This window comes from Conger conger, chromosome 2 (genome assembly GCF_963514075.1).
Source record: "Conger conger chromosome 2, fConCon1.1, whole genome shotgun sequence".
Lineage (NCBI taxonomy): Eukaryota > Metazoa > Chordata > Actinopteri > Anguilliformes > Congridae > Conger > Conger conger.
Window position 1 is genome coordinate 68282684 of NC_083761.1, and position 24097 is coordinate 68306780.

The 24097-nt window shown below is 48.3% G+C and overlaps 2 protein-coding genes across 3 annotated transcripts in view; both read right to left on the bottom strand.

Annotated features, from left to right (window-relative positions):
* The window catches only part of LOC133122655 (endonuclease V-like), a 51911-nt gene extending 48416 nt beyond the window's left edge, over positions 1 to 3495 (bottom strand). Inside the window, exon 1 of the mRNA XM_061232736.1 lies at positions 3334 to 3495. Coding sequence (XP_061088720.1) covers positions 3334 to 3377 — 44 coding nt within the window. The 5' untranslated portion in view covers positions 3378 to 3495. The remainder of the gene's footprint in view (positions 1 to 3333) is intronic.
* Positions 3496 to 5668: 2173 nt separating this feature from the next.
* LOC133118119 (SEC14-like protein 1) overlaps positions 5669 to 24097 on the bottom strand; it is a 32341-nt gene continuing 13912 nt past the window's right edge. The window contains exons 3-17 of one of the 2 annotated variants that reach the window (XM_061227881.1): positions 22754 to 22903; positions 21956 to 22087; positions 20549 to 20677; positions 19988 to 20234; positions 19765 to 19874; positions 19288 to 19477; positions 17748 to 17836; positions 17587 to 17657; positions 16844 to 17015; positions 15317 to 15451; positions 14573 to 14707; positions 13013 to 13264; positions 10611 to 10789; positions 9451 to 9477; positions 5669 to 8303 (exon numbers count right to left, since the gene is read on the bottom strand). In XM_061227881.1, the coding sequence (XP_061083865.1) occupies positions 8198 to 8303; positions 9451 to 9477; positions 10611 to 10789; positions 13013 to 13264; positions 14573 to 14707; positions 15317 to 15451; positions 16844 to 17015; positions 17587 to 17657; positions 17748 to 17836; positions 19288 to 19477; positions 19765 to 19874; positions 19988 to 20234; positions 20549 to 20677; positions 21956 to 22087; positions 22754 to 22903 (2124 nt within the window). In that variant the 3' untranslated portion in view covers positions 5669 to 8197. The remainder of the gene's footprint in view (positions 8304 to 9450; positions 9478 to 10610; positions 10790 to 13012; positions 13265 to 14572; positions 14708 to 15316; positions 15452 to 16843; positions 17016 to 17586; positions 17658 to 17747; positions 17837 to 19287; positions 19478 to 19764; positions 19875 to 19987; positions 20235 to 20548; positions 20678 to 21955; positions 22088 to 22753; positions 22904 to 24097) is intronic. The other variant, XM_061227890.1, reaches the window with a different exon arrangement.

Genomic DNA, 24097 nt, shown 5'->3' on the forward strand with positions numbered 1-24097 from the left:
AGGATAACTCATCCAGCTGCTAGAGTGCAGAGTAGTGGGACTGATTTTTAAGCACCTTTACCTCCTAATCTCTGGGTAAATTACATTTATATAGCAGATGCCCTTATTCACTTTGCACTTATTCAATGACTTACAATGCACAATTACTCCTCAAGTTACTACAGTGCCACCCAACTCAAGACATGCAGAGAGTACTGCACTCTCCTCAGATGCCCTCACATGTCAGGGATAAGGCTAATGCCAAAGTGATGTTCAGAAACGTGTGCCCCTTTCAGAAGGGTGTGAGGTTGGGGAAAACCGGCGAGAGAAGCAGAAGCTGGAAAAACAGGATTCAGAGCTGATGCTGTTCCACGGTAGTACTACAGAGCGCAATCAGAAAACGAGTCACTATCAGATCATTTTCATCTGTCTGGGATGTGGCCTGTAGCGTAGTGGTTAAGGTAAATGACTGGGACACACAAGGTCGGTGGTTCTAATCCCGGTGTAGCCACAATAAGATCCGCACAGCCGTTGGGCCCTTGAGCAAGGCCCGTAACCCTGCATTGCTCCAGGGGAGGATTGTCTCCTGCTTAGTCTAATCAACTGTACGTCGCTCTGGATAAGAGCGTCTGCCAAACGCCAATAATGTAAATGCAATGGATGTACAACCCAACCAGATGAGAGGCTTTCCTGCTACCGACTAACTTGTAGTCTGGTGGATGGGGGGCAGAAATGAGAACGGTGTAGAGAGATCCAATGAGGCAGGTCTACACTGATGGGGGAGACGGCTTCAGCTGTGCTACTGCAGACTGCGCTGAAGGCACAGCTCAGGCTTAAACAGACGAGGAGAAACATGGACCAAGTGTCTGTGACATCACCCGTTGACTTTCCATGGGCTTATGATATGCTTTTTGACACTGCTGAACTGAAATGTATTTTTGGGCGCTGGCACGTTGAACAATGTGGAGCCAGAGACAGTGCAGTAGGAAAACAGGAAGCCCTTATATGGGCATGAAGTCCGCTGAGTGTGCCTAATCCACTATAATTTAACAAATCAGGACACAGGGAGACATTAGATGAAGAAAAAACACCAAATGTGACTTTCTTTTTTTCTTTTTTTGCTGCTCGGTTTAAACCTGCTCCGGTTGGGCCCAGTGTGCACTCATAGGGGAGCCTTGAGAGAGGGCGGGTGAGTACAAACCACAGGCGGCATTTCCCCCTCACGCTCACCACAGCCCCTGCCTCCAGTCTCAGATGAAAACCTGCCCAGGACATGGCACTGGGAATAAGGGCCCTATCCTGAATTACACCATTATCAGTGCTGCGCTCACGATAGATTCACAAATCAATGGCGGTTTTGGCGGGCGTCCCATGCTCTCCTGCCAGGTAGATCCCCCCTAGGTGGGAGCAGAAAGGTCTCCCAGCATCCTCCCTGCTCCCCAGGACCCACTGATGATGTCACCGCTCCTCACGGCTCAGCACCTGTCCCCTGCCAAGAGCCCAAGGGCACCTGAGGACACCATTCTGCTACAGTTACACCTGCATTTTTAACACGCTACCTTTTACGAAAGTGGGAGCCAATTTTAAAAATAAAATGCTCCTGTGTGGAGTTGGCTCACGGACAGACTGCAGAATAGGCCGGCAGGTTGTCCAGCTCGGCTATTCAATGAATACAATAAAAACAAGAGAACACATCAGTTACGTTCTGGTTTGATGGCAACAGTGCGGGACCTGAGATGCTATTAAGCAGGCCTGAAGTATTTGACGAAAAGCCCTTTATAGACTCATTAGAAAGACTGACACACAGATTCAGTGTCACAAGGAGGCGCTGAAAAAGCACAGTGTAAAAAGGAGGTGGTGAGAACTTGAGGTGGGAAATACATTACTGGGGGAGATTTTCACCTGACAGCACAGAATAAGCCTGCAAATAAAGATCTGGCAGAGAAACACATCTGCCACCCGGAGACAGTGCTATGTACACACGCGGAGTGCAACATGTAAAGAGTTATCACACAATCACGCTCCAACAGGTGGGAACCTTCTGGTTCATGCTCACCTCCTGTATCCGTGGTAGAATGAGCCAACTGCTATTGAGTCAACAACAGAAATTTTTTACAAATTCAAATGAAAGTAAGATAAATTTATCATATAGCAGTATCATTAAAAAATGTTTTAATGCTCCAGTACATTTTCTTAATGTATTCAGTTCTTATCACAGGCCAATAGGGGCTGGTTGACACACAACTGGTTGTTAAGCACAACCAAAAATAAAGCAATTTCTGTGCTTATAATTGCAATGCATACCAAACAGAAACTATTCAAAGATCATTATTGTGGTTTCTAAACAACACGCACACACTCCTTACACTGCCCAAGTGTGTGTTTATTGCTAGCTCTGTTTTTAAATTGCTGTTTCAAAGATTACCCTAATGCCTCCACTGAGATAAACTCTCTTCTACTGTGAAGTAGAACTTATCATGAAAACAAGAGAAGGGCTGGGGCAAAATAACTTAACACAGTCAACTCCTAATGACTATCTATTTGGGATTGTTATGAAGCTGTACAATGAATCATAGCATGCATGTAAAATGATACAATAAGAGACCATGGGATTATGCATTTAGGCCATCTACTATACAATTACAATGAGCGGAGTCCACCAGATTACTTATTTTGTCATTTGGAAACAAAGGTTGTACAAAGACTCTCAATTTTGGTAATTATTCATTTTTAGTGTTTCTATTATTTAGGTAGGATACAATTTTATTTACCATTCTCCACTCCCTTTCTGTCTAATTTGGAATGCACAAATGTATCAACTCCCATTACCACAACATCCACTATTGATTCTAGAGACTGCGCTTGTACATAAAATGAACCAAGCAGTGTGACAAGGACCTAGAATCTTCTTCATGCCCAGAGAATGCATAGGCGGAAAATAAATAAAATCCACGTGCTGTATCATTTATATTACCCCCGGTCTGCAATCGTTCCTGTCTCCAACCCCCGGTACGCAATTTCAAGATGGAGAAACATCAGCCAGCCTTTTAACTGTCTTTTGATATTGTTGTAATGCGTGTAATTAGTAATAGCACCAGTGCTGGTATAACTTTGTAAAAGGGGACGATGATATTTTGTATTCATCTAGTTGTCAATATTCGAGGAAATCTGCCTGCCTTCCCAGTGAAATTACCTCCTTACTTTAATATAAGTGGAGTTCTGTCAGCGCTATCTAAAACATAATCTGACAAGTAGCAAGTTACAAAACTCACTAACACGGCGTTAACTTGACACAGCTAATTGCAATTGTATAACTTCGTAACATATTTTCGTATAAATACTGTACATCCTAACCTTGTCCATTGCTCAATCAAGTCTTGTTGAGGGACAGCTGACATTTCGGTCAGTAAAAAAGGCTAAATATACACTTTATGGCTAAATAAAATCATGTAGAAAATCACTGGCTAAATCACGTGCAGGAACATTTGTCGATGTGTTTTCTTCCGGTTTCCCCCTGTAAACGGTCCGGGTGGAAGGCGGTCCTAAACGTTCTCCAGGATCAAGTAATCTAATGCTAATTCCGTTCCGAAATATGTAACGTTTAGCAATAGCGGCGTAATATTATCATACCGTAGAACAATTCATGTTTTTTTCTTCTTCAGTGTATGGGTATTATTTCATCATTCCCATTGCACGGAATCCAGTTGTGATGGTCCAACGCCATCTTGTGGATAATGTGTTGATACAGTCTCAAATGACTAGGGAAGTATTGTAAGCTAATAAAACGATAAACTCAGGGCTGCCCAACCCTGTTCCTGGAGATCTACTGTCCTGCAGGTTTTCACTTCAACCCTAACAAAGCCACACCTCATTCAACAGCTTCAGATCTCATCGAGCTACTTAGTAGGTATTAGTAGAATCAGGTGTGCCAAATTAGGGTTGAAGTGAAAACCTACAGGACGGTAGATCTCCAGGAACAGGTTTGGGCAGCCCTGGATAAACTTGCATCGTACGACTTCATCTCTTTACTATACTGAGAACAAACCTCATTCTGATCCTTATAGAAATTTTGCTTTATGAAGTATTGCATGGATCAAGTCGTTCATGTCGCAAACCTTCAATCTGTGTCAATTAGCTTTCAGTCAATTAACTTGCTGATGGAACAGCCTCACTCCGTGTAAAAACATTTTTATTCCTGTGTTGGCCAGTGCTCCAAGTGGGTCGGAAGGGACTGGTGCCAGACTTCTACGCGTGTCTTACTTGAGTACCGGCGCCTTGTCTAGAGTTCCGCGACTTCTCATAAGCTTCTCGATTGCAACCTCCAACCCCATCATATGGTTGTCCATATTTTATTCCCTTCTCATCGTGGGCACTCACACTAGTTATTGGACTTGCGCTTATTTCTTTCCAGTCCAAGTATTGCTCCTGGCCTTGACCTCCCTCCTTATAGCAGGGTGTTCTCGTTCAGTGTCTAAGCTCGGTCCTGGGGGACCCCTGTGTATGCCGGTTTTCGTTCCAACCACAATTGCAATCATACAATTTAACAAGGTGTTAATTTAACAAGCTGATTATTTACCCTCTTAAACCACGTGATGTCAGACATGGCCACAAATAATAAAGTTCCCATGTTCATATGATGCTTATGGTGCTATAATGCGATATTTTAAATGAAAAGGCAACTTATTTTAATTGATCAAACTGAAGTAAAGTAGTTCACTAAAATAAATAATAATAATAATAATAATACGAAAAAACCTAACCACATGGAAGATTGTTTTTAAAAAACAAACAAAGCAAATGATAACAAGCCAAACCTGCAGTGTTGATACATTTAAGAAAAAAATAAACACGTGTTAATCAACCTAAGTAGGAGCCCATTGATTAATCTCAGTGTAACATTTAATAAAAAATGTGACTTCTTTTTATGTAATTGAATGCAATATAGCACAATAAAAGCAGTTTTATTCTTCATGGCAAGCATAGAAAATGTGGCTTGGTTAAATTCAACAAAGAAAATAGCACCATCTATTGTGGTTCTATTTTGCTGTGAGGCTGGACACTTAAAGTCTGGAACTGATATATTTTTACATCCAGAAATTTCTAAACAGAAAATACATTACAGCCAAACAGTTCTTCAACAATAGGCCAAAGTACAGGTGTCACAGAATGAGCAATATGGAGGCATCATTATTCTGTCATCGTGATCTTTTTTGCCCCATCTGTTCCAACTGCAGGCTCCTGAGAAGTGCAATACTATTGATCGGCGCAACAATCTTCTCTTCCACTACAGCGGTGTCACTGCTGGTATATTTATTTATACACATAGTGCCATCTGTACTACACAATAAACAAGTTTGTCAAAGAAAGAAAAACCAGCCGTCCACAAACCATTGCCTTACTTCCATCAATAACAGAAGAAAGGCAATTCTGTTCTGGCTGATTTGACAATATTTTTTCACATGGGGTTGGAGAGAGCAAAAGAGCAGTAGGCGGTTACTGAGACATGGCTGGGCAGATATCAAGATTGGCACTTGTGTTTCCCTACTGTGCAAACCTACACCCCTCCCCAAGCCACTGCAATGGTGCAGGTTTTTACAAAATAAACGCCTCGCACTCACACTCACACTCACACTCACACTCACACTCGCACTCACACTCGCACTCGCACAAAAAAAAAGCCACATCCTGGTTTTTCCTTTGAGTTCAAGTTTAATAGTTTTGAAAACTTTAAAGGTGCTATTTTTTTTGTGTATATTAATTCAAACATTTTTTTTACAGGTAAATTCTCAGAATAAGATATGCGACCTCATAGAGGGAGGCGGACAGGCTGAGAGTTAGCACAGAAACTGAAGAGAGGACACAGGGAGCCCTCACATGAAAGACGAGGACATTTACAGAAGCTGGTTTTAATATATATACAAACATGTCATCTGTTAATGCGCCGAATTATCACTTCATCGGCAACACCGCCACTCGACGCACAGCTGTGGGGCCGGTTAGTAAAGAGACGTGCGCCCTCCCCTTCAGAAATATTAAAATCCTTTCCTGACACAACCAGTCTAAAAGATCATGAGATGAGTAAGGGGGGGGGGGGGGGGGGGGAACAGACTCCATTCCAAAGACAACAAGTGGGGTACATACTCATGCTGAGCAGGTTGTGTGCCCTTCCACCAGGGTCCAGGGTCACCTCTGAGGGAGAAGCAAAGGGGTGCATCTAGCGATTAGCATGCCGCATCGAGAGGCGGGGTTCAAAAGGACACCGGAGACGAGTTAATATGCTGCTCCTCGTACACGAACGACTGAAATGTAGATGAGAAACTCTTGCCCGCGGACAGCCTGCAACAGGATCAATCCCTGGAGAGGGGAGTCTATCTACACTGTTAGTTTTGTTTGTAACGCATCATTAGTTATTGCAATAATCTGTACAAATGTTCACTTTAAAGTGGAGTTCACCGTTTAAAAAACATCTTGTGAAAAAGCACTTTCAAAAAAAAACTCGTGGCCTTCGCCTGGTTGGCGGAGTGTGAGCGCTGAGCTTTTTGGGCTCTTCTCTGATTGGCTGCAGGGTGGCACCACGACCACGCTGGTTTTGGGGGCTGGAGCGGCGGCGCGGTCGAAACGACCGGACCCGAGACCGCCCTGCCAAACCTCCCGCGTCTCCACTGACCACCTGAGGCTGAAAACACCACTCCTCTCGGAAAATGGCAGTTTAAAAGAGGACAGGGGGCCGAAATGGCCGCTTCTCCAGTTAGCAATTTGAACGTTACTGATATTTTGTGCTTTCGAAAAAGTGCAGGGCAAATGTCCCGAACTTGAAGTGCCATGGCCTCTTGTCGCCGCTGCATTTTTCTTGAAATGTGTTGAGAAACTGTGTGAAAGCTGGGGATGAAGGCAATTGAGATGGCATGTATCACACATAGGCCAGGGAAGGGGCGGAGCACACTGTACCTGCCCCAGATCACTAAACCACCAGACCAACAGTGAGGTGGACCATATAAGCACTGAGTGGCCCCCTCAGTTAGCCTACTTACCTGGGCTAAATTATTACAAATGGCAACTCTTCATCCTACCCAAACTCTCCCTATGAGAGCCTACTGTGAGGCACCACAGTAGCCCCGCTCACCCGGAGTGCCTCCCTCATTAGAATGCTAAATAACACACAAACCCCACCAACAACACCCATTTACATATGGCATCTTAGCAACAATGCAAATCACCACACACAATGCAATCACACCTTTTTAACAATTCATAACACTCCAAAAGTCTGACCTATTAAATCAAATCGGCTAATTATTATTATCATGCTTCCAGTTCTGGCAACGATCGACCAGTCAGCTGGACTGAGATCGGTAGCACATTCAACATCAGTTCAAAAGGCATTTCCATGAGCGTAAGATTCACAGATATAATACTTCAAGCTCACTCCAGTACAGACTGCTGTCTTATTGATATCTAACCGCCATTTTGTGCAAGAGCAAGCCTCTGGTGACAAACCCCAGAGCAAATGGCAGGTTGCTGCTGTGGTTGTCTGCAAACCTCTCAAGTAGCTCTGTGAAGTAGACCACACGCTGAGGACGTGCCTCCATACACATCCTCTATAAATATAAACAGTAGAAATACAATTTAATTTATTGCTTCTGGCAGACGCTTGGTGTTCCCCCAAACTTGACCTATAAACATTTCACCAAAAAAATAACCGTGTGCAGATGTGTCCGGGTGCGTGCGCGCATGTGTGTGTCTCTGTGTGTGTGTGTGTGTGTGTGTGTGTGCACGCATGTGCATATGGGTGTGAACTTGTCCTTGTCTATGTACTGTGGGGATAAAATAGTTTTAACATCGTGTTCCAAAACCCTCCATACGAGTTACCAAATTGCTTTGTCCAGGGAAAAGTACACCACTTTCAGCAAACTCGGTTAAGTCAGAAGTGTTTTGTTAATGTGCAGACTCTTTCCCCGTTGCCTGCTGGTGCTGAAGACCTGATGTGAAACAGAGCCCTTTGAATAAGAATTCAGTTTTTTTTCTTTTCTTTTTTCTTGTTTTTTTTTTTCCTCAGCAAATATGCCTTTCTCTTGTGCTGTGCAGGGTGCTGGAGCTGGAGACGGGGGAGTACAGTATCAGGACTGTGGAGGAGGTCGCTGTGTGAGGAGTGTGAGGTATTCCCGCACGGATTCCTTCCCAGGGTCCGCCGCTTTTCCTCCTGGCGGGTCCCGGGACACTACCTGGAGATCATGGAGCTGGACTGCGATTGGCTGGACGATGTGGTGGCGGCGCTGAGCTGGGAGAAGCCGCTGTGGCTGGACTCCAGACTGGTCATCGAGCCCCTGGAGCAAGGGAGAAAACCACAGCACGTTAACACGCACTCAGAGTCCCAGCACAGGACCATGATGACATCTGCTGTGAACCCCAATGAGCAGCAGGACCGCCAAGAACAGAAGCGCCCTAAGCTGCCACCTGGAATGAGGAGGTTTACACTGAACACTCAGGGCTTTCCACAGGCCCAGTCCCCTCTGCACTGTCCCCATGCACTGTTACTGCTCAACACAAGCATTTGTTAGGGTAAGAAGATGGCCTCCCATATGCCAACACACTCCATCTGCCATGCACCTTCAGAGAACTAAGCGCAACTACAACTATTCACATATCCATAACGGATCCCCCCAAAAGGCTTACCCAAAGGCCTTCCACTTCAGTACACACACACACACACACACACACACACACACACACACACAGCCTAAAAGCTCAGACATTGCAAGAGTGGATCAATGCAAAGGACAAAGGACAGGTAGGTTGTTGCCATGCAGAAGAAGCAGTGAAAGTGGAACTCTCAATATTATAGATCTACACTCAGTATTATAGACCTACACTCAATGATATAAACCTACACCCAGTATTATTGACCGACAACCTACACTCAGTATTAGAGACCTAGAATCAGTATTATAGACCTACATCAGTACTATAGACATAATATTATAGACCTACAATCATTAGTATTGACCTACAACCCAGTAGTATAGACTTACACCCAGTATAAGAGACCTACACTCATTTATTATAGACCTACACCTCCGTATTAAAACCTGCACTCCGCATTAAACAATGCAGGACCTGGCCGGGCAGCCGAGCGGAGGTCTGCTTTTACAGGAGGAGCTGCTGGAGCTGGTGCAGACAGTATCGATCCGAACAGGTAGATGCGTTTCACCTGAAGTATCTAAATCACACTCTCAGCACACAGGGCATGGAGGCACTGACCAGCCGTCAATTCCCCCCCCGTCAGCGCTACGCTACGCGGCCACTCGGGCGCGGTGAGCCGCTGCTGTCGCAGCGTGGCGGGGGTGAATGCGGTGAACCTGGCCCTGGGAGCGGGGAGAGAGAGAGGAGCCGTTCCACCAACAGACAGAGGAGAGCCCGCTAACCCCAGCACCACCGAACACGTCACGCTAACGAGAACACGAATGCACTTACAATCCCTGCACATTGCAGCAAGCGTTTCTTGAAAAGACAAAAAAGAAGGTAATTGGTGACAGCGCACAAGTGGGCATGATACATCAGCAGCACATACACAAGCCATCGCGCTTCGAGAGCAAAAATCCGTCCTTGGATTCGGCAGACGGCGAGTAGGGGCCTCGTGGCGATAAAGCGTCAACCGAAATAAACCGAGACTGGAACTGAAAGGCTTTTTCCACAGCCTTTCAGCGACGGAGAACAAATCTCTGCTCCGTTATCTGGGCCTGTCACTCAAGCCGTGCGTCACTCCGGCACAGACGAGTGCCCTTGGGGAGGCTCCGTCTGCAGCCGCGCCCAATCCTTCAGCAGCCGAGCACCAATCGGGACAAAGACGAGCGCGACAGCAACGTCACGCCGGCTTACAAAAGCGTTTACCGCCGCACTCGAGAGTTTCAATTACCCAGTGCGTATGATTGGAGAAAGACAAGCGGAGGAGACGAGCAACGTAACTGATACTCCGGGGCAAACGTTTTAAGCGAACGTCGCTAACATTTACACCCGGGCGAGCGCAGCGCATACGCAGCAGTGAGAACGTCCGTGTAATTAGCTCATTACGCTAAATGTCGAACACACGTGAAATCTCCCGCATGCGCACGCGTGCACGCTCATAATTGGGCATTTCGATTACACAAACTGCTCCCCCCTCAGGCTCTGTTATAACTGGATGCGTAAGATGGGTGACAGCTTGTGAAATCAATGGCTTATATTTTATAGGGCCGTACCACACCACACACACAGTGACGACACACACACACACACACACACACACACACACGTATGTACACACACACACACACACACACACACACACAGACATACTGTACACACACACGCACGCACGCATGCACACACGCGCACACACACGCACGCACACACAAACATACTGTACACACACACACACACATACTGTACACACACACACACATACACACACACAGACATACTGTACACACACACACACACACACACAGACATACTGTACACACACACACACACACAGACAGACAGACAGACATACTGTACACACACACACACACACGCACGCACGTACACGCACGCACACAGAGACAGACATACTGTACACACACACACACACACACACAGCAGCAGACACTCACCTGAAGTCCTCTGAGCCCAGCACCTCGGTGTAGTACATGACTTTGCACTTGTGCGAGGAGACCTGCAGGGTGGCCAGCACATCGTCCACGCGGGGCAGGTTCGTGGTGGCGCACGCCGGCATGCTGTGGAACCGCCACTGCAGGATGTAGAACCCCGGCCACCGGGTCACATGGGAGCCCTGCAGCCAATGGCAAACACAGACAGATGTCAGGTCCCAAAGCGGGGCGGGCACACACACACACATACGCATATGTACGCGCACGCACACAGAGAAAAAGTTCAATTTACAGAATACAGTCCCAAAGGGGGAAATATCTACTCAGATTTTAATACAATCTCTCCCCATTCAGCAATAAATAGAACAATATCACCCCAGTGAGAAAGGGCTTGTGAAATGGCAGTGTAACAGGCCCGTGTAATGGCAGTGTTACAGGCTCGTGTCATGGCAGTGTTACAGGCTTGTGTAATGGCAGTGTTACAGGCTTGTGTAATGGCAGTGTTACAGGCTTGTGTAATGGCAGTGTTACAGGCTTGTGTAATGGCAGTGTAACAGGCTTGTGTAATGGTAGTGTAACAGGCCCGTGTAATGGCAGTGTTACAGGCTTGTGTCATGGCAGTGTTACAGGCTCGTGTAATGGCAGTGTTACAGGCTCGAGTAATGGTAGTGTAACAGGCCCGTGTAATGGCAGTGTAACAGGCCCGTGTAATGGCAGTGTTACAGGCTCGTGTCATGGCAGTGTTACAGGCTCGTGTAATGGCAGTGTTACAGGCTCGTGTAATGGCAGTGTTACAGGCTCGTGTAATGGCAGTGTTACAGGCCCGTGTAATGGCAGTGTTACAGGCTCGTGTAATGGCAGTGTTACAGGCTCGTGTAATGGCAGTGTTACAGGCTTGTGTAATGGCAGTGTTACAGGCTCGAGTAATGGCAGTGTTACAGGCTCGTGTAATGGCAGTGTTACAGGCTCGTGTAATAACAGTGTTACAGGCTTGTGTAATGGTAGTGTAACACGCCCGTGTAATGGCAGTGTTACAGGCTTGTGTAATGGCAGTGTAACAGGCTTGTGTAATGGCAGTGTAACAGGCTTGTGTAATGGTAGTGTAACAGGCCCGTGTAATGGCAGTGTTACAGGCTTGTATAATGGCAGTGTTACAGGCTTGTGAAATGGCAGTGTAACAGGCCCGTGTAATGGTAGTGTAACAGGCCCGTGTAATGGCAGTGTTACAGGCTTGTGTCATGGCAGTGTTACAGGCTCGTGTCATGGCAGTGTTACAGGCTCGTGTAATGGCAGTGTTACAGGCTCGAGTAATGGTAGTGTAACAGGCCCGTGTAATGGCAGTGTTACAGGCTCGTGTAATGGTAGTGTAACAGGCCCGTGTAATGGCAGTGTAACAGGCCCGTGTAATGGCAGTGTTACAGGCTCGTGTCATGGCAGTGTTACAGGCTCATGTAATGGCAGTGTTACAGGCTCGTGTAATGGCAGTGTTACAGGCTCGTGTAATGGCAGTGTTACAGGCTCGAGTAATGGCAGTGTTACAGGCTCGTGTAATGGCAGTGTTACAGGCTCGAGTAATGGCAGTGTTACAGGCCCGTGTAATGGCAGTGTTACAGGCTCGTGTAATGGCAGTGTTACAGGCTCGTGTAATGGCAGTGTTACAGGCTTGTGTAATGGCAGTGTTACAGGCTCGTGTAATGGCAGTGTTACAGGCTCGAGTAATGGCAGTGTTACAGGCTCGTGTAATGGCAGTGTTACAGGCTCGTGTAATAACAGTGTTACAGGCTTGTGTAATTATAGTGTAACAGGCCCGTGTAATGGCAGTGTTACAGGCTTGTGTAATGGCAGTGTAACAGGCTTGTGTAATGGCAGTGTAACAGGCTTGTGTAATGGTAGTGTAACAGGCCCGTGTAATGGCAGTGTTACAGGCTTGTATAATGGCAGTGTTACAGGCTTGTGTAATGGCAGTGTAACAGGCTCGTGTAATGGTAGTGTAACAGGCTTGTGTGATGGCAGTGTAACAGGCTTGTGTAATGGCAGTGTAACAGGCTCGTGTAATGGCAGTGTAACAGGCTTGTGTAATGGTAGTGTTACAGGCTCGTGTAATGGCAGTGTTACAGGCTCGTGTAATGGCAGTTACAGGCTTGTGTAATGGTAGTGTAACAGGCTTGTGTAATGGCAGTGTTACAGGCTTGTGTAATGGCAGTGTTACAGGCTTGTGTAATGGCAGTGTAACAGGCTTGTGTAATGGTAGTGTAACAGGCTTGTGTAATGGCAGTATAACAGGCTCGTGTAATGGCAGTGTAACAGGCTTGTGTAATGGCAGTGTAACAGGTTTGTGTAATGGCAGTGAAACAGGCGTGAGTAATGGCAGTGAAAGAGGTGTGTGTAATGTTTTAGTCTCTCACCTGCACACTCTCTCCCTCCTTGCAGATGAGGGGAGACTCCACCATGCTGTAGTCCTGTCCCAGCATCCAGGACTTATCGATGAGCTGCACGTTGTTGCCCCCTGGCGAGGTGATGCCGTGGGCCCCCAGCGTGTCCTTCTTGGGGGGCTGGGGCGCCCTCTTGGAGTGGAAGATGTTGAAGATGATGTCGCCCTTACACACGTCAAAGTCCCAGGTGATGACCGAGGAGGCGTCGATGATCTCGATCAGCAGCTGAGCACAGAGAGGGAGGAGCGGGATTAGGAGCATGCGGAGGTATACTGAGCATGCACACACATATGCACACAAACACACACACACACACACACACACACACACACACGTAATTGAATGTAACATTCCCCGGTAACCTTTTTGTGAAATATATAGTTCTATGTTTCCCTACCCTGGATCTGGAGGCAAACCAGTGACTCATTTTGCTCCGACTGCTCATAATTAGCTAGGCTGGAATGAGCCATTTGCCATTTCCACATAGATATCTGCTGTGTTATCTAAAGGTATATTTGAGCAAGCAGACACTCACAATCACAGGTGCTCAGTCAGACTTATATTACCTTTTCAATGCATATTTTTCTCACCCAGGAGATTATGAAATGACACTTTACACAATATATAAAACATGTTTCGTATATTATTGGACGCCACAGACACTGAGACACCACAGACCCTCTGATCTCTTTCTGGCTCTTCTCAGTTTCTAGGACATTTTAATTTAGGTACAAAGTATAGTACAGATTCATGGAAAATTAAACCCTTTCAGTTTCTTTAGATTCCAGAGAATGATCTTTGTCTGCATTTTCAGAACCACCGAAAAACAATGTTCAATTGTGCCAAGTTACCATGGAAACTGGACCGCTCCAGTAATACAAATGAATGGAGTAGAATGAAATAGATTCATTACATTATGGACAGCAAGCGTGCCCTCAAAATACCTGCGATACAGTTAAAAGAGCCTTCCTCAACTGATAAAGAAGTATGTTTGTTTGTTTGGGAGCGAGCGTTGGAGTAGATCAGCGCTGCTCAACTCCAAGTCCTGAGGGCTGAAGACATGGAGGTGAGTAACGCTAGAGTAGATAATACATCAGCCCCGTAGCACTGCATCTAAAGCTGGTGTGAACGTGATAATAACCCCCGAGGATTAGGGTTTGTTCAAAGTATGAACAGTTCAACATCAGCTACAATGTGGATGAAACCTTTGACATTGAAATCTCTATTTTAAAGCATCTAAAATTCAGTCTAAATGATAACCCAGCAGACACAAAATATTCTTTCGATGTCACTGAAATGTTTCCATCAACGATATAACATTGCCACTACAAGGCAGCAACATTGAGAACATGTGCGTTAGCTGGATAACCAGCATGTGCAGGGACCAGGAACCAGAGCCACCGGGCTCATAAATTGTTAATTGGCCTATACACACGTGCATCCAGCAGATGGCGCCGTTCCCCAGCACATTAAACCAGACCCTGCGTAAAGAGGAGGCGGTGCAGTGCCGATTGTGCCCAGCAGGGGGAGTACCTCGTGCGGCGCTCCCTTGAAGACGCTGGCGCTCTGGTAGATGGTCTCAGTCCACAGACGGATGTCCTCGTTCTCCAGCTCCTCAGCAGTCCTATACAGAGACTTGGGCACGAGTCCTCCCTCTGGAACCTCACACTGCAGGGGGGGCAGCAAAACCACAGAAATCACACCACAGTGCTCCTCTCTCCATACATTTACATGACATTTATTCATTTAATAGACTCATTTGTCTAAGGGACTTCCATGTCCAATAAACTCCAAGTTCAAGTACTGAGCATATTGAGGGGCGGTTTTACGGACACAAATTAAGATTAGTCCAGGACTAAATTGAGTTTTGAACAGGGAATCTCCATTCATAATTGAATTGAGTTCAGGACTCGGTTTAATCTGTGAAACTGCCGTAAAAGTATCAAAACAGAGTTGGCAGAGCCATTGAGATAACGTATTACTTGTGCAACCACTTCACACAACGCTCATTACCAACTGAATTGAAAAGTAATTGCATAATTAAAACAGAGTGAAATGAATATAATAAAAGGATTAATGAATAATTAGTGCTTCCTGAATTAGAGCTGTAATTGTCTCTCCGAAGACAAAGACTCGAGTCTTGCAGCCGTGTCATTAACACTTCCAGAGCAGAGCGCATTGCAGCCCTGTGCCCTGCTGTATGCGCCCGCATTCTGGCCTCCCCCATGGGTAAGGCAAACAGACCACACATCGCTGTAGCCAGGCCCAAATTCTCACCATGCAGTCTCCTCCCAGGAAGTCGGGGATGACCTCTTTATCGATGTAGTCCACCAGCCCTCCGGGCCCTTGGTAGTCGTTGCCGGCGTAGATGAGGAACTTTTTTCGGGTGTTCTCGTCGATGAAGGGACTGACCTGCAGTAAGTGAGCGAGCGTGTTCAGGAGGGGGGGGAAGTGTGTTCACACAGGAAACCGACTCATTTGCGCTAACACTGTAACCGCAACAACGGCAGCAGTACGGTTTTTCCTGTGAGGAGCTGAACGTTGGTACAGTGATTCATTAGCAAGCATTAGCGCCTGGAAAGTGTGACTTCCTCAGGCTGCTGCAGCTCTTTACCAGGGAAACGCAGTGACGGAGCATTAAGGCCTGTCCACACCTAGAACGACTATAATTAGGAATATATTAATAATATCGTTCTCAAGTGGATGGTGCAGTCCACATTGCAACTACAACTACAACGACAAACAATATAGTTGGGATCGGTTTCCAGCTGTATGAACAATAGAAACACCGTCAGCCAATCAATATCCATCTGAATTTACAAGGGTTCATGTTCAAAATGGGGATGTAGAGAAGGTCATCATTCATCAGTGTGGGCACATCATTGTCGTTACGGTCATGGTATATAGTTCTAGGTGTGGACGGGACAGTTTGGTGCGATTAAAACGCTGTTATTTGGGGGCAGACACAGTGTTGTTTGGGGGCAGACACAGAGTTGTTTGGGGGCAGACAGTGATGTTTGGGGGCAGACAGTGATGTTTGGGGGCAGACAGTGATATTGGGGGCAGACACAGACACAGTGATATTTGGGGGCAGACAGACACAGTGATATTTGGGGGCAGACACAGACACAGTGATATTTGGGGGCAGACACAGACACAGTGATATTTGGGGGCAGACAGTGTGATATTTGGCGGCAGACAGTGTGATATTTGGCGGCAGACAGTGTGATATTTGGGGGCAGACAGTGTGATATTTGGGGGCAGACAGTGTGATATTTGGAGGCAGACAGTGATATTGGGGGCAGACACAGACACAGTGATATTTGGGGGCAGACAGTGTGATATTTGGGGGCAGACACAGTGACATTTGGGGGCAGACACAGTGACATTTGGGGGCAGACAGTGGGATATTTGGGGGCAGACAGTGTGATATTTGGGGGCAGACAGTGTGATATTTGGGGGCAGACAGTGTGATATTCGGGGGCAGACAGTGTGATATTCGGGGGCAGACAGTACGATATTCGGGGGCAGACAGTACGATATTCGGGGGCAGACAGTGTGATATTTGGGGGCAGACAGTACGATATTCGGGGGCAGACAGTACGATATTCGGGGGCAGACAGTACGATATTCGGGGGCAGACAGTACGATATTCGGGGGCAGACAGTACGATATTTGGCGGCAGACAGTGTGATATTTGGGGGCAGACAGTACGATATTCGGGGGCGACAGTACGATATTCGGGGGCAGACAGTACGATATTCGGGGGCAGACAGTGTGATATTTGGGGGCTCAGCTCCTCACCAGGGTCCAGAGCACGGGGAAGACTCGGGGCGCTCGCAGGATGAGCAGTCGCCCCAGGGTCTCGGGGTAGTTGGCCTCCACCACCTCGATGATGCGCAGCAGGGCCTTCACTCCGGGCCTCCACAGGTGCCTCATGTTCAGCCCCTCCAGGTCCACCAGACACGTCCAGCAGCTGCGCGGGAGAGGGAGGGAGGGAGGAGGAGAGGGAGGTGAGGAGACTATGTAGAGGGAGCACACAGCCACACTGCGTGCACTTATTTTACCTTCATTCACAACCGCACCAGCACTCAGAAAAGGGAACATGCAGCCAGACCAGCGCACCATCTTGTCCTGTGCAAACCACAGCTTCCTCAAACCAAGAGCATTAACTGGCACCGACCGCCTCTCATGCCTACAGGCCGACACGTCACTGAAGTATGACCCACATACGGGCGAATGTGGGGCCCCTGCGGCAACGTGACTGTGCTCTAGGGTCCGATAAACTACCGATCAGGTCTCCCCCCTCAGCCACGGCATGCCGGCCTGCACGCTTCAGACAGCCCGTGCGAATAGCTCAGATTCCAGCAGATTAAGCAGTCTGGCCCCTCTACGAGCATGGGGGTGCTGGAGCAAACACACTCAGGCACGAACACGCACCGGCGTGACAAGTCCCTCTCTCCGAGCAGGGGGGGGGAACGTGTGTGGAATGCAGAACACGCTGCGCTTCCCATTCCACAGACAGGCTATGACATCAGACAAGGTACCTGATTGGCCGGCCGAAGACTTTGGTGTTCTCCTCGCAGCGCCTCAGGCCCTCCTCGTTGATGGACAGCACCTGTGTGAAAGAGAGCGACAGGGGGGGCGTTTGGCGGACTGCGGCAGGACGAAGGCGTTACGTTAGAGGAGGAAGAGGAAACGCACGTACGTGTCGGAGCAGAGACTCCTCCCCCAGGGCTCGCACCAGCCCCTTCGTGTCCATCTGTCCCAGACGCAGGATGTAGAGAGGACGTCCGTCTGCAAACAGAGCACAGGTCACGCTCTGCAGTGTCCCTCTACTGCTGCCTGCACACCCAGACTAAGGCCAATCACTTTAATACAGTCGCTCTTCAGTTACTTAACTCGCCTGTGCGTCTCTGTGTGTGTGAGTGTGGGTGGGTGTGCATGAGTGCACGTGTGCATTTGTGTCCGTCAGGAGAGAAAACAACAGAACACAACCTCGCCATTTACCATTTAGTAAAGGGAAGTATATAGACAGAAACATTTAGTTATTTAGTTGCACGGAACCGTGGTGGATTTTTTTTTTTTTTTACTAAGCAAATACTTGAGTATGTACATGAAAAACTAGTTTCAAAGGAAATACTGACCACTTAGTTTCACTGATATTTTCTCTGGTAATTTCCCTGTGGCAAGACTTGGAGGCATTGTGTGAAAAAATGTGTTTGTTTGTTCCCAGGCTGGGCGAAACCGAGCAGGAGAGTTTCTCATCCTCTCACACACACACACACACACACAGAGACACAGTTGCAGACACAAACACATACACACACACACACACACACTAATCCCAGAAAAGCCTGCTAGAACACAAAACCCCAAAACCTCCTGCCACATCTACGCAGAGATGCAATCTACACAAGTCTGCCCTGCTGAAAAACAAACACCGCAATGCCCTGAACCAGCCATCGCACCTGCTTCTCAGACAAAACAAGGAAAGCAAACGTTTACATTCAGGGCACGTCTTCACAAGCATGTGCCCTGCCTCTGGCCGTCCGACACGTAGGTGACAGGAGGTGGAGGAGCTGCGTATTGGGCTAAAAGGTTATCCCAGGTGCTCAGGAGAGGCCGGGCTGGGCCCGGGCTTCCGGTGATCACCATAACATTTGCCTCCAGACGGTCAACAGGAAGGACGGCATCGGGTACGGTCTGACAGAGGGCTGCCACAGAAGCCTGGGCTGGTTCCAGTACAGAGACCACAAACACAGATGGTCTCTGCCAGGTCACGTGGCTGCGTTCTAATTATCATGTATTCAACCACAGGGGAGGAGCTGACAAAATGGCCGCCTTGATTACTGGCTTTGTGATCAAAGGCGCAGCAACCTCTCTCTGTGGACTGGGAGGGTCCGGGGGGAGTAGTGTGAGATTCCAGGCCACTGCAGAAAATGTCCGTCTTAGACTCATAATGTGACTTCAAATAATTTTAAGTAGAAAATGTTCTATTGAAATTGTCTTACCCTATTTGCAAATCTTGAAATGACAAACCTTTTCATCTTACTTAGCAATGATAAATGACGCGGGAAAATAAATAAATAAATAAATAAAAGTTCTAAATATAAGACTGAAATACTTAAACGTAAAGTTTGCAGTATAGCTCCGTTTTACAGTTTTACAGGAAGTGAAACCCTGCCCCGGGCAGACGCACGCGAGAGTATCGCGACTTAGCGCAGAGGGCCGCCGTGGTGCGCTACCTTTGTCGTGGTGGTGCCAGCCGCCGGTGTAGTAGTCGTTGAGCACCTGCGGGGAGTTCCAGGTCTCCAGCAGGTAGTCCACCTGGTGCTGCTTCCTCCAGGTGAGCGACTGGCACAGGATCTCGCGCGCCTTGTCCATGTTGAAGTCCCGCGCGCGCAGGAAGCGCAGGATGTGCTCGTCTTTGGGGATCTGGGGAGAGGGGGGTAGAGCCAGGGGGGTTAGAGGGGTCTGGGGAACAGGGGGGCAGAGCCAGGGGGGTTAGAGGGGTCTGGGGAACAGGGGTGCAGAGCCAGGGGGGTTAGCGGGGTCTGGGAGGAAGGGGGCAGAGCCAGGGGGGGTTAGCGGGGTCTGGGGAACAGGTGGGCAGAGCCAGGGGGGTTAGCGGGGTCTGGGAGGAAGGGGGCAGAGCCAGGGGGGTTAGCGTGGTCCGGGGAGAGGGGGTAGATGCAGGAGAGGGGCAGCGACAAGGCCCTCACCTTGCCCTTGTGCGTTTCCTGCAGCCACTGACGCAGGCGGATCAGGCAGCTCTCCTGTAGCGGCGTCAGGTCTCCCAGGTAGCGATGAATATAGTCAGCGTCCAGTTTGTCTGAAACAAACACGCACACATAAATACCTCTTTCAGTGCTCAGAGACAGACACACTGTAATGCTATTGGCTGCTGGTTGGTGATGTCACAGAGCAGAGTGGTAAGGCACTGACCATCGGGGGTTCCGGCGAGAGGCTCGTTCAGGCTCTCTGCCAGGCTGGTGTTGTCCTTGTTGGACTGCGTGGACTGCGTGTCTTTGGCACTGGCTGCCGGGATGGCAATGGCAGGGGTGACGGGCAGTTCGGGTCGGGCAGTGACGCAGGGCTGGGCGGGGCAGTCCGGAGCAGGGGACCAGCGGGGCAAGTGGGTCACCCCCTCCTCGTCCAGTTCCTTCAGATAATACTCGATGATCTCCTTACCCTGGGGGGGAAGCACACACAGAGAAACTCTAACAAACATGCCCAGCCTGACCGCAAAACACGACACCACTGCCTTTGTGTGTTTACAGAGGGCTGCACAACGGGAACCAGACACGAGCTGCTGACGCCAGTAGTTCCTCACAAATAAACCACCGCACCCTCCAGAGCAGAGACTCTCCCAAAACACACCATTAGCTCTCCACACAGGCCTGGAGTGTCAGGTTCCACGCTCTTTCTCTCCGTGAGACAGACTCCGGGGGCAGGAGAATGGGATGAGGGGATCGTGTATTCGTGAACGCCCGGATTGCGGCCCACCTTTTTGATGCTGCTGGCGTACTGCTTCATGGCGATCTTCTCCACGGTGCTCTCGAAGCCGAAGAAGGACTTGATGTCCAGGCTGGCCGACTGCTCGAAACACGTCCACTCCTCATTGTCGGGGTGAACCTGCAGCGCACAAGGCACTAACGTCACCACGTGAGCTCCGCACTGCCAGACCAAACCGCAATCACAGAGCCCTTTTAACAGAAGGAGAACAGAAACCTGTTGTATCGCCCGTCTTAGAATGTCACCCGAAGAGACAGTAGCCGGAGAGAGTGAGAAAGATTTTAAAAAATGCGTTAAGATTAAAAAGTGTTATTCGCCACGCACACCTACTCAGATGTGCTGTAAGTCTCAAAATCATATTTCAGAGAAACCGCTCTTATAACTCAGTATGACCTTCCGGGAAAATTCCCCATTATTGAGCCAAAAAGATGTGAGGGAAGTGTTTTTGCTGAGTGAAGATGCCCGAGGTGGCCTCTCATCAGCTGGAATGCTAGGCAGCCCTGGGACTGACAGGTGAGGTTCTCGTTTAACTTTGGTGTTCTAATGAGTCAGCCCGCAGGCGTTTGTGCACGTCACGCACACACCCAACTAAAAATGGCTTTAATCAGGAGCAACCATGACCATTTGACACGGAGTAGTTTTCCTTGCACCAGGCTTTTGGAAGTACACAACCTTTCAGCATGTATTTGAGATATACTGTTAAACACGAGCAAATGAATATCGACGATGTAAATTAATACAAATGAATATAAAATAGCAAATGAGTATTTAATTCATTAATACATAGCGATTAACTGATTAATATAGAATGATTAAATGAAAATGATTAGTACATAGTATTTCTATTACACCTAGTAATGGAAATATTATACGTAGTATAGTATTATACTACACATAGTCAAAGCTTGTGATGTTTACCAGGTCACAGAGATGACTCAAAATTAACCGCAACGGCCACGCTGATTTCACGGTGTTTGCGAACAAAAACATGAACGTAATGGCAAGTTCATGACCGCGACCGTGAAAACGGCCATAAAAACAAGCTAGGAATGCCAGGGTGACGGGTCAGACACACGCCGGACTGGATCATCAACCGCTGTATCGCGCTCTCCCCCGATGGGCAGCGCGCTAGTGCGCCGCGGCTGGTAGCCTCCCGCGACAGGCCTGCACACCCTCGTCAGGTTGTCATTTCACAGCCCGCTGGCCTGCGTTAGCCCTGCGTACGGACGCGTGTGTGTGTGGCGTATCCGTGGAAACGGGGAGCTATGGGCGGGGGCGGCGCTGACTTCATCAGCCTGGCATTCTGCCGTTACTCACACAGAGACAGAGGGGAGTGCGGGCACCCCGTTAAAACAGCCTGAGAGAGAGAGAGAGAGAGAGAGAGAGAGACCGTCTCACCGAGTAGCAGCACAGCTCGTGGATGATCACCCGGTTGGAGAAGGTCTCGTTGTGAGACTCGATGTGCAGCGTCCTCTCCCGGCGGTCCAGACTGTTCTTCTGGATGAAGTACACGTAGTCCACCCCGGCGATCTGCGGGCGCACACGGGAGGCACTGATACCAGGCCGTACTCACTCACCGAGGCCGCCTGACCTGCAGCGCACATCCTCTCATCTACACTTCATTAGTAATCACAATGTCGTTCGGTTATGAACATTCAGAGCTCATAGAAACACACCCTTATTAAACATGCGTTTCACGCGTACACTGAACTTATGCTTCTGGTTGTTGTGCTGCATACGCTCCAGTTTTGTCAGCTTACTAGAATACTTAACCAGCTCACTGGCTGGGCTATCTAGCCAAATGGGTCCTCACTAGAGCAGGACAGAGAAAGACTGTTAAAAGAGCCAGTCACATGCCACACACTTTGTTTACTAACGGTAAGTATATTTACCGAAATGTTTCAATTGGATGGGACTTTGACGGCTTGTTTACTAAGCAAATGCTAAGTAAACTACCCGTATTTTTATTTTTTTATTTTTTTTACTGGTCTTAAAGGAAATCTTGACCGGTCTTGACATTGGTTTCCATAAGAAGGTGCATGGAATACTGTGATGAATACAACCAAAATAGCTTCTCTTTCCTTCCAGAACATTTCAGTTTGTTGGAAACACGGAGGCTTCCGTTTGCAAGGCGAGCGAGGATTTGAATGTATTTTGCTTCCTACGCTTATGTAACCGTTGGCGAGCCTGCAGTACCCTTTTGAGCAGACGGGGGGCGTCCACGTCCAGTTTGCAGCGGCGCTCTATCCTGTGAGTGGCCCCGTCTTCGCTGGCCTGCTCGTCCATCACGTCGCTGCCCACGAACATGGGGATGAGCGGGCATGTGGGGAACCTCCTCTCGTAGGCCTGAGAAAGCGCACAAAAACACAAACAACCAGTCAGACGGGCCGGGATCAGGGCCTGACGCGCCCTGCTCACCTGCTGCATCACGCCCCAGGACCTGGCAGCCTCACCAACTCCACGCTAAGCATGTTTCAGCTGCGGTTGTGCGTAAGGAAAGACGGTCAGATTATAAACACAGTCAGCAACATACCTAAGGGTGAACACAGCCACGACGTTACAGTGAAGCGAAAACGCTCGTTCAGCTGAGACTGACGTCATCACACATTAATTAATGAGCATTAGGGAAGTACCCATTGTGAGTGTACAGCTTGGAATTACCCCAGCTTTGAAACAGAACAAAACAGTCACAATAGACTGAAGGGCAGTATTTGGAGATCTTATCTCCCATTAGCACAATGGCGAGCCAGTCTTTTCGAATTGGGTCACACAACAGTGAGGACGTGGCAGACAGAGGAGCGAATAAGGGTACAGTCGCACCCTCAGCTAACACGGTCTTCCAAAAACAGGGATTTTGTGCAGCTACTTGCCCTTTTCTCTATAATTATTGGTCCAATTCACAAGTGGCTGAAGGTGAAGACCAGGGTCCACACACTCAAAAGCCAGCCAAGTCAGAGAAAAACCCTGAACACGGTGGGGTCTGCTGAGCACAGCTGCGCTAAAGCAGGCTAACGCTGCCGTGCGTGGGTCGGACTCAGCACTAATGGGCCGTAATCAGGGAGCACAGAACGGACTCGTCTCTGCGGAACACGCAACACGCCCGTTCAGGAACCCAACGCGGGAGAACAGCAGGGCGGGGGCAAGTAACAGCTGCTGTGAAGAACGCACTGTGTGCTCGTACCGGCAGCCCCGGAACACAGGCAGAGCCTGCGTCCATCCAAGCACTGAAACCACACACCGTGGGATACGGACTAAGTGTCTGTGAAATCTCCCATCCGCTCTCCATGGGCTTGTGAGTTGACACTGCGGAAGTGCCGTTTTCTGGTGCCACCATGTTGTACCAACTGGAGCCAGAGACTGTGTAATAGGGAAACAAAAAGCCCTTATATGGGATGTCCACCAAGCGTGAGAAATACAGTGACTCAGCGATGCAAACTGTTCCCGATTCATCCACAAAATATGACTGTATCGTCCAAACAATACAATACTTTCACAAATCAGCAGATGGGGAGACATTAGACCAAGAAAAAACACCAATTG